This window comes from Trichosurus vulpecula, chromosome 3 (genome assembly GCF_011100635.1).
Source record: "Trichosurus vulpecula isolate mTriVul1 chromosome 3, mTriVul1.pri, whole genome shotgun sequence".
Taxonomy (NCBI): Eukaryota; Metazoa; Chordata; class Mammalia; order Diprotodontia; family Phalangeridae; genus Trichosurus; species Trichosurus vulpecula.
The window spans coordinates 134,584,851-134,595,758 of NC_050575.1; the positions used below are offsets into that span (position 1 = coordinate 134,584,851).

Sequence of the window (10,908 nt, forward strand, 5' to 3'; positions counted from 1 at the left end):
TTATAGGATCAATAATTCCTATATGTGATAATCTGGAATTGCAATCTGAAATTTATTGTTTCTGTATTTCTGAAATTATATTTCTAAAATTCTTAGATTTTGTAATTTGAAAAGACTATTATTCAATTTTAATCTGAGTTTGATATATGTGAATTGGGTGCTTTTAAAGGATGTGATGAGAATTTGGTAATTTTAAACTGTCATATTTGGTTTAGAAATGTATTTACCGGGGAGCGGAGCCAAGATGGCGGCTGGTAAGCAGGAACTAGTGTGAGCTCCGTACTGAGTCCCTCCAAAAACCTATAAAAAAAGGCTCTGAACCAATTCTAGAACGGCAGAACCCACAAAACAGCAGAGGGAAGCAGGGCTCCAGCCCAGGACAGCCTGGATGGTCTCTGGGTGAGGTCTATCCCACACGGAGCTGGGAGCTGGGAGCTGGGAACGGAGTGGAGCAGAACCCAGCCTGAATGGCGTGGACCATCCAGACCAGAAGCCGGGCGGAGGGGGCCCTAGCGCCCTGAATCAGTGAGCTGCAGCAGTTACCAGACTCCTTAATCCACAAACACCAACAACTGCGGAGAAGGTTAGTGGGAAAAGCTGCGGGAGTAGAAGGAGTTCGCGGTTCGGCTTCCAGCCCCGGGGGCAGCGGAGGTGGGGCAGCTACTGCTGTTGTTACTTCCGGCTCCAGGCCCACCTGGTGGGAGGAATTAAGTGGCCGATCAGAGCAGGAGTGCACCACCTGCTGAAGATCTAAGCCCAGTCCGGGTTGGGGGTTGGGGAAGGAGCAGTGCTGGTGTGGCACAGCTGGCACCTCCCCCCCAAATGTGGAACATAGAACTCTCTAGTCTACAAGCAGTCATACCCCGCTGAAAAACTCAAAGGTCAAGTTAGTTGGCTGGCAATATGGCCAGGCAGCGAAAACGCACCGAGATTCAGCCTCAGACTTTGCATTCTTTCTTTGCTGACAAAGAAGACCAAAATATACAGCCTAAAAAAGTCAATAAAGTGCAAGAGCCTACACCAAAAGCCTCCAAGAAAAACATGAGCTAGTCCCAGGCCATGAAAGAGCTCAAAAAGGATTTGGAAAAGCAAGTTAGAGAAGTAAAGGAAAAATTGGGAAGAGAAATGAGAAGGATGCAAGAAAACCATGAAAAACAAGTCAATGACATGCTAAAGGAGACCCAAAAAAATACTGAAAAATACACTGAAGAAAACAACACCTTAAAAAACAGACTAACTCAAATGGCAAAAGAGCTCCAAAAAGCCAATGAGGAGAAGAATGCCTTGAAAGGCAGAATTAGCCAAATGGAAAAGGAGGTCCAAAAGACCACTGAAGAAAATACTACTTTAAAAATGAGATTGGAGCAAGTGGAAGCTAGTGACTTGATGAGAAATCAAGATATAAAACAGAACCAAAGGAATGAAAAAATGGAAAACAATGTCAAATATCTCATTGGAAAAACCACCGACCTGGAAAATAGATCCAGGAGAGAGAATTTAAAAATTATTGGACTACCTGAAAGCCATGATCAAAAAAAGAGCCTACATATCATCTTTCAAGAAATTATCAAGGAGAACTGCCCTGATATTCTAGAGCCACAGCGCAAAATAGAAATTGAAAGAATCCATTGATCACCTCCTCAAATAGATCCCAAAAAGAAATCTCCCAGGAATATTGTTGCCAAATTCCAGAGCTCCCAGATCAAGGAGAAAATACTGCAAGCAACCAGAAAGAAACAATTTGAGTATTGTGGAAACCCAATCAGAATACCCAAGATCTGGCAGCTTCTACATTAAGAGATCGAGGGGCTTGGAATACGATATTCCGGAGGTCAATGGAGCTAGGATTAAAACCTAGAATCACCTACCCAGCAAAACTGAGTATCATGCTCCAAGGCAAAATATGGACTTTCAATAAAATAGAGGATTTTCAAGCTTTCTCAGTGAAAAGACCAGAACTGAATAGAAAATTTGACTTTCAAACACAAGAATCAAGAGAAGCATGAAAAGGTAATCAAGAAAAAGAACAAGAAAAAGAAATTGCAAGGGTCTTACTAAAGGTGAACTGTTTTGTTGACATTCCTACATGGAAAGATGATGTGTATGATTCATGAGACCTCAGTATTAGGGTAGCTGAAGGGAATATGCATACATATATGTTTATGTATATATATGGGTGAATGTGTATGTATGTATATATCTATGTGTGTATGTATATATATATATATATATATATAGAGAGAGAGAGAGAGAGAGAGAGAGAGAGAGAGAGAGAGAGAGAGAGAGGGAGAGAGAGCGGACACAGGGTGAGTTGAAGATGAAGGGAAGATAACTAAAAGAAATAAAATCAAATTAAGGGATGAGAGAGGAACATACTGAGAGAGGGAGATAAGGAGAGATAGAATGGGATGGATTATCTCCCATAAAGGTGGCAAGAGGAAGCAGTTCTGTGGGAGGAGGGGAGAGGGCGGATGAGGGGGGAATGAGTGAACATTGCTCTCATCAGATTTGGCCTAAGGAGGGAATGCCATACATACCCAATTGGGAATCTTACCCCACAGGAAAGAAGAGGGAAGAAGATAAAAAAAAATGGGGGGGATGATGGAGGGGAGGGCAGATGGGGGTGGAGGTAGTCAAAAACAAACACTTTGGAAAGGGGACAGGGTCAAGGGAGAAAATTCAATAAAGGGGGATGGGTTGGGAAGGAGCAAAATATAGTTAGTCTTTCACAACATGAGTATTGTGGAAGGGTTATACATAATCATACACATGTGGCCTATGTTGAATTGCTTGACTTCTTAGGGAGGGTGGGTGGGAAGGGAAGAGGGAAGAGAACTTGGAACTCAAAGTTTTAAAAACAGAGGTTCAAAAACAAACAAAAATGTTTTTGCATGCAACTAGAAAATAAGATACACAGGCAATGGGGCATAAAAATTTATCTTGCCCTACAACAAAGGAAGGGAAAAGGGGGTGGGAGGGGAGTGGGATGACAGAGGGGAGCGCTGACTGGGGAACAGGGCAACCAGAATATACGCCATCTTGGAGTGGGGGGGAGGGTAGAAATGGGGAGAAAATTTGTAATCCAAACTCTTGTGAAAATCAATGCTGAAAACTTAATATGTTAAATAAATTTAAAAAAAATTTAAAAAATGTATTTACCTAGACAGAAATGAGTAGTTCAAACTTTACACACATAATAATGTTTAGGGCTTAAAGTTGTATTAGGTCAAGAAGTTAGACAATTGCTGTAACCTAAGAAATTATAAACTTCCAAGTTTTGTCTTTATTTAAAAGGAAGTTCAATTGAAATTGTTTTTGTTATAAGTCAGGAATTTGTGCCGAGGCCCTTTGGGGTTCTCTTGTGATCTCTGTCAGTTCAGGATACATTGTGAACTGTTAAACTGTGGCTTTGTAGACAATGATCGTTCCTTTACAATGCTAAGTTTTGGGCCTTAAAATTAAAAGGAACTAGACAGAGAACTAGAAAAAACCGTTCATGCTTTCCTCAAGTAGCATCCAAAAGTCTAGGGGAGACACGAAAAGAGAGAGGAGGAAGGAGCCAAATTCTTTCATCCTTGTTGAATGCAAATCGAGGTGATCCTTCCCTTGAGTTATCATGCTAATTCTGGGAAGGCTGCAGGAAGGAGACTGATAGCAATTTGGCCCTCACATACCTTATCTATAGTCCCTTGGCCTTTGCAGATTGATTTGGGAAGGGAAGAAATACATAGTTTTTATGTGTTTCTTCTTTTCTGCTAAGTCTTCACCTATCATCTCTCATCTGTCCCATTTAAGAGGAATTCCTATGAACAAGTTTTTTAAAGGTCCTGGTAAACTTTGTTATTGTAATAAAAGCTAATTTAATTGGGTACCCATTACAACATCTTTTTGACTAGAGAATTTTGTGATATCTAGAAATTCTGTGATGGCAGGGAATTCAGTTGTTATAATACTTTGAAGGTATAGGGGTATGATTTTCAGGCCTGTATCATCTAAGGATGTATTTATGTGTGTGAATCTGGAGGTTTACGAACTAATTGGTGATGGCACTTTGGGAATGTGAATGAATCCAAATGTTTGAAGGTTGTTTTGCTTTAAGAAGGGAAAATACTTTGGAGTGCTCTGTAAAATCTTTTTGTATGGTTTTCAGAGGGCCTGCTGAATTTCCACCTGTAGGCTATTTGGTTGCAGTTCAAACTACTGTGAGGTTTCCAAGTTCTGGGTGAGAACCTTATACTTGGGGAATTAATGCGTATCTATAGAAGTCTTGGGAGGGTGGTTAAAGCATGTGTTTTATGTACCCCAGGAAAGGCCCATTCAATGTCTTATTCTACATTTTTGAGTAAGGAGGCAGTCTGCATTCCTTACTCATCCCAGCCCTAGTTTAAATAAGAAGAAAGAGTTCTAACTTTGCCCACCTGTCAGAAGGGAAGGAAGGGGGAGGGGCAACGATTACTGGGATTTGAGTTTTTACTGAAAGAAAGAACAGTAGGGGTCTCAAACCTGGCTTTTTTAAAGTCAGCAAAGGTGATGTTTTTAGGATAAGATTGGGTTTCGAGGAGGATGTGGGTCTTAAGGATACAGTTTTTATTAGTGATGCTCGCCATCTGATGGGAAGGAACGCACCCTCAGGTGGAGATGAGATGGCAGATCTCTTTAATCAGAAATAAGCAGGTAGTGACAAAAAGGAAGTTATCTGCCAGAATCTGTTACCGTTGTGAAAGAAATTGTTTTGTATATGTGAAATCTTGTTGTTTTCATCAAATAACTGGTTATATTGGTATTCTTGTATAGCCAAATGAAAGATAATATGGTTTCTAAAGAGTTAATGAGAATAATTTGGGAAAAAGCGAAGAGAAGTTTTATGAGACAATATTGTTAACAAATGTAAGGTTGAATCATTATCCCATAGACTAAGACTGGGATTTTAAAGTTATACTGTATTTATATGAAATAGAGTTCTTAGATGTTATAAAGTGATATAAGAGCAATTAGGTATTGACACAAATAGTGTAATTAATTACTGCGACTAAATCAGAGACATCTTCAGTTTAGGTAAACAATTCTAGAAGTATTTTGGAAAATGTTTTTGTGATTTTAAGCAAGAGTTAGAGCTTAACAATGTGTATAAGACTTTTTTTTTTTGACTCCTGATTTTATTATTCAATTTCTTTTTCCTGTTTAAAGTAGTCTGCGATGGCCTCCCAAGGCCAGAGTCAGTCAGAGCTGGTAGTCATTGGAAGGAGGGTTGGTTATAGGGACTGGGATGAGGGGAGAGGTTCCTGCTCTGCCAGCGGTCCTGGATGGAAAAGATGAACCGCTCTTTGTGGAGCCCAGGGTGTAGTAGGAGGGGAAATAGGGAGGAGTGCTAGGCTAGAGAGATGGAAACCATCTCAGTCCTCAGCTTCATTCTCTTCCGCCGTTTCCCCAGTGGTGGCATTCTCTGCAGTCTTGGAGGCCTTCTTTTTTTTCTTTTTCTGGGTCTTCCGACTGGCTGAACTCTGAAGGAGTGCCTTTAGCTCTGCATCCTGGACCTCTAGCTCAGACTTGTACAGCTCAGGCTCAAAGGGACCACTAGTTATCCGCATGGGACCATTGGGCATGAGGAGTACTGTGAATTTGAACTGCGCAACAAACTCACCTTCCTTCTCATACAGAACATTGAATGGCTGGAGAAGCTCATGTTTAGCACATTCCACCACACCCATCCGGGCTTTCTTTTCATCCTCAAATGCCCTGAGAGTGAATGGCATGGCATCGAATCGCCTCTCCACCTCGCTAAAAAAGGCACGGGAAGTTTTCATTTTTAGACCGTACTGTTTTGAAGGATCCCGCTTATAGATGGTAGTTCTCTGTCCTGCATCCTTGGCCTTGCCCTCTCCTGAGCTCACAAGAACATCCACAGCATAGACTTCATGGACTTCAAACTCAGCCTTTTCTTGGTCCTTCTTCTGCTGGTCTGTGGGGTTTTGAATGATGGTTTTTTCTCCATCAATGACATGTTGCTTCAATTGGTGGGACAACATACCTTCTATTGGTGTGCAGTTAAATGAATGGGCAACTTTGTTCCAGGCATCCGTAACTTGTGTGTTCTGGTTTCCAGGCTTGACCAGGCGCAGGGCTGCCTCTGCACACAGGTGAGCTGCCTTAATCACATCTGCTTTTCTCCCAGTCACCGGGGTGCCCTTAGATGCATCAACCACGAAACTGTGGGCCACATTTGCAATGAAGCCATCCACATGGACTCCTAGGTCAATTTTTACTAAGTCACCCTCCTTGAGGATGTAGTCCTGGTCGCTCTTCAAGGGGGAGAAGTGACAGACACAGTTATTTACCGAGATGCTTGTAGGGAAGGCAATACCTTTCTTCATATCCTTTTCCTTCTTGAAGATCTTTCCTGTCTCCTCCATGATCATGGCATCACCCTTCTCACACAGACCCAGCACCGATGCACCTGAGGTTGATGCCTCTACCACCACCCTCAGGACTCGGTTGGCGATGTCGCCCCCCCCGTCTTGTACTTGGTCACCACCAGGTCCTTGGCGATCGTCTGTTCCTGCTGCTCGTCTTCGCCTGACATCTTCCCGCCACCGCTGCTGCCACCGCCACCGCCACCGCCGCCGTCGTCACAGTCGCCTCCTGCTCAGCCGCCTCGCTTGTGGCCGGAGCCCCCGCGGTACGTGAGGGAGGAGGGAGAGCTAGCGAGCAAGAAAGCGCGAGCAAGCGAGCGGGCGGGCAAGCGGGCAGGCGCGAGCGAGCAAGTGCGCCTGTGTATAAGACTTAATTCCTGAAGTGTTCCTTTTTCCTCCAGAAGGAATTAACAGGGACAATCCATCAACTTGTGAGGTCAGTCATTAACCTCTTTTGTTTAAGAAAGCTGGAATGGGATTCCAGTATACACAGTTATGTCAGTAGAAGTATTAACTTATGAGTTGTTTTGTCTTATGGTTGAAATGTAAAGGGAGACTGAGTAATAGGTTTGAAAGATTTGGAAAGGTAAATAAAAGCTTGAGGGGATACGAAAGGCAGATAAGAAAGTTTGGGGACAAACGGGAGTTAGCTAAGCCTCCCCTGTCCTCAGAATGATGGTTTCAGATGGTTTAAGCAAGTTGGGAAAGAGTGTGAGGAAGTATTTGGAAGATGGAAATGTTATGTAGCTTGATCTGATAATTATTTGCTCAATGACATTTGGACAGTCTTATATGAAGGATATTTATTTGCTATTTGAGATTTTATGGGACTATAATTTAATATTGTTTTAAGCTCTGATTACAGGTTTAGGTCACGTGAAGCCAGTAGTAGTATGGCAGGCATTGCAAGCTGAGAACTTGAAAGGTCTGTGGCTGGGAAAAAGTCTTGAAGACGACCTTGGACACAGCCTAGGTAGGATCTTCCTTACTCTACTTCCCAATTCTGCTATTTCCTTTCTGAAAAGGAAAGTCTCCACCTGATTACTCTTAAGCCCTGCTTTCAGCACCTGGTGACTATACGATTGGCTATCAGATATGACTCGTGCCTGGAATCAAACAGAGCTAAGGAAGTTCTTTCCTTCTGTTAAGATATATGACATTGTCCCTCGTTTCTTTCATAGCAAATTTATATTAATAAGAAGTTTTGTAAGCACTATGCTAAATCTGTTAGGTAATAGCTGAATATTGAAATATCTCTGAGTTATTATAATAGGATACAGGTATGAATAGCTTACAGTTTTAACCTATGTTCATGGCCAGATAAAACATTGAAATAATATAGGGATAACATCCTCCAAAAAGGGGAAATGATTAGGCAAAGCAAATAAGGCAAAGATGTAATGTGATCAATGTCTAATAAAAGGAAGGGATAGTGAATTTTGAAAAAGGCAATAGGATCAGATTGATTTCCCCTAAGAATTAAATATAGATGTGTATGATAGGCTCCAAAATTTATCAATTCTGGAAATTCGAGCTGATAAGTACGTTTTGGTAATAAGATCTTAAATTTGGATGCTAGCACAAGAAAATTGTATAGGATAGTGGTACAAGTGAAAATATATCTCTTTTGTAAAGTATCTGTAAGTTATATTAAGTTAGAATTGTCTGAGAATTTCTAGATCTGAACTACAGAAGCAGAACTCTCTTTTACTATCAAGGACCAGATAACTGCAATCAGGCATCTGGGAATTAAAAATACTGCTTTGAATGGACATTGTGACTGTAATTTAAAGTTACCTTGCATACAAAATGTGTTATTAATTGCTGGAATTAAATCAGAAACATTTTTAGTTTTGTTAGGAATGGTTTGTGGATTATTTGTAAATGCCATCAAAAGACATGGCATGGCTAAAAGGCTTATGATGTTATATGTACTGTACTACTAGGAATTTAATGTTAGTCAACATTGTTAATAATGATTGCATTACTTTGTGTGGTTCATGTTTAAGTTTTCTTGGTTATCTAATTTGTAAATGTAAAACATGTGACATACAAATATCCCCCTCTATTATGAATTATCTAAGTAGTTTAGTCTGTACCTGACTCAATGTAATTGTGCAGTTTTGTGAATTGAGGGAAGAACTTTATTGTAATTGTTTGAACTCGGCCCTGTGTGGCTGGGACACTGAACCACTTATTGTATTTGTTTGGGCTTGGCCCTGCGTGGCTGGGACCTATGTTGTGTTTTTTTTCCTTCTCTCAATCATCAAGTCGCGTGTGTTCTGGGAGCCCCTGGTAGTGGATATCGACTCCTTGCTCCTTCTGTCACATCTGAGGAGTGGACATCTGAGCCTATAGGAGACCATGCCCTGCAATTTCAAAGAGCCTGAAGGGGACAGCATCAGACACAGGCAGCCCCTCCCAAGACTCTGGACCAGTACCTGCACGAAGGACAGCTCCCTTTCTGAGTCCTTGCGTTCCCAAGACTGTTTTTCTTCCTGTATTTTTAGTATTTTTAGTTATTATGCTCCCTCTGCTTGTTTACAATTAGTTTACAATTTCTGCCCATCCCCTAAACTTTGCTCAGGAAATACCCCTACCTCTGTTGACAAGGCCAGATCAGGCTTACTTAAGGATATTTTTCCCCTGTTAGCCATTGAGGGATGAGACCCTAATCCTGAGAGGAGCACATTGCTTAATATTTCACAGGTATATACTTTAACTGACCCCTGTCAACACTCTTGTCTTTACAAACTTTTCACTTGGTATGTTGATGAAGGGAGAGCACAGGCTTTGGGAGTCCTAATGCAGTCCTTGGTTGCCTAAGCTAGTTGCCTGTTTTAAAGACAATTAGACTCCCTGGCTGATATAGCCACTCTAATTGAAGAAGCCTCTGAATTTCTACCTGAGCCTTGCCCTCTATTGTTACTATATGCATGCCTTCAGTTACTTCTCAAACCCCTGCTTTACAGGATACATTTAGGGAATTTTTACTGCAAGCTTTTCACCTGGCACTAGCCTAAGCTGATATTGAGTGATTTTCAGGGGGCCAATGTCCCCCTGGCTCACCACCCTGCTAGCACTTTGGCTGGCCCCCTCATTTTATTGATCCTGTCTGTAACTATAGGTTCCTGATTACCTTCTCATATCTCCAACCTTATTCGTTCTCATGTTAATTCTGTCCCTGTCTTAGTGGCCCAAACCTCAGGTGCTCTGGATCAAGTCATTCCTTTTCGAATATTTGAAATGTTCCATAAAAGAAGTGGGAGATGTGATACTTAAGTAGCCAGCTATTGCTAGGAAAAAAACCCTGCCCCCAGCCCCTAACTACAAACCCCAGTTTTGCATACTAAAGAGTGGACTCAGACCTTTTGGAGTCTAGCAAACATCCCTGGGTTCCGTGACTCCTCCAAGGAATGTCAATAGATAAGGTTATCCCACTTAACGATAACCTGTCAGAATCTGTGATCTGTCAGGGCCTTTGTTCCTGTACCCTCAGACCACCCTGTGACCTGGCATGTAAATTCCCTATATAAACTACCCTGTCACTTCAAACATGGCCATTGATCTGTGGTGCAGTTCCCCAGTGGCCACCGGCTAATAAATTCTCCACTTAAAACTTATACTCTGTGGTGTGTCTCACTCGCTTCTGGTATAACAACAGCAATAGTCCAACTTCTTAAACTAATACAACTCTTAACAAAAGTTATACTATAGAAATGTAATGCCCTAAACATTATTATGTATGAAAAATTTGAACTACTCATTTCAGTCTAGGTAAATACATTTCTAAACCAAATATGACAGTTTAAAATTACCAAATTTTCATCACATCCTTTAAAAGCACCCAATTCACATGTATCAAACTCAGATTAAAATTGAATTTTAGAAATACAGAAACAATAAATTTCAGATGACATCAATTGCGTTTCCAGATTATCACATAGGAATTATTGATCCTATTACTTCTGGTATTCCTATATTAATACATTAATATATAAATATATGTATAACATATATTAATACATTAATATCTTAAATACACTTTACTTATTTAACTGTATATTCTTTAATACCCACTACCTCTGACCCAAGCAGTAGGAGTATTTGCCTGGCCATGAATGAACTTAAAAAAGAAAAACTTTATTTCATATCATTATCTGCTTTCATGAACCATCCAGGTTTGAATTTGGTACCCTGCTTTCTCTAAGCTTCATCTTATGCATACTGGCAATCAACAAAATGCCTAAAAGGATTTGGGGGGCGGGAGGGGTGCAGGCAGTTCTCTTCCAAAAAAAAAAGCACATGGGTCTTGCAACTCCCTCACTCATTCCTTCTACCAAGCTAAAATATTTTCTGTTTCCCCTCTCTTTGTCTGCCTCCACAAGAGACGGCGAAAATCCCTTTCACTTGCTGAGGAGAATTGACAAAGGTGAGTTGAAGATCTCAGCCACAGGTAAATTACTTTGGGCCTGGCATCCCTTTGAGAACAAAGGAG

The 10,908-nt window shown here is 41.1% G+C and overlaps 1 protein-coding gene across 1 annotated transcript; it reads right to left on the minus strand.

The window, feature by feature from the left end:
• Positions 1–5,219: 5,219 nt before the first annotated feature.
• On the minus strand, positions 5,220–6,580 carry LOC118843473 (proliferation-associated protein 2G4-like). The gene is given in 2 exon segments (XM_036751124.1): positions 5,220–6,509; positions 6,512–6,580. Coding segments are annotated over 2 exon segments (1,185 nt in total). The 3' UTR covers positions 5,220–5,393.
• Between the last annotated feature and the right edge of the window lie 4,328 nt (positions 6,581–10,908).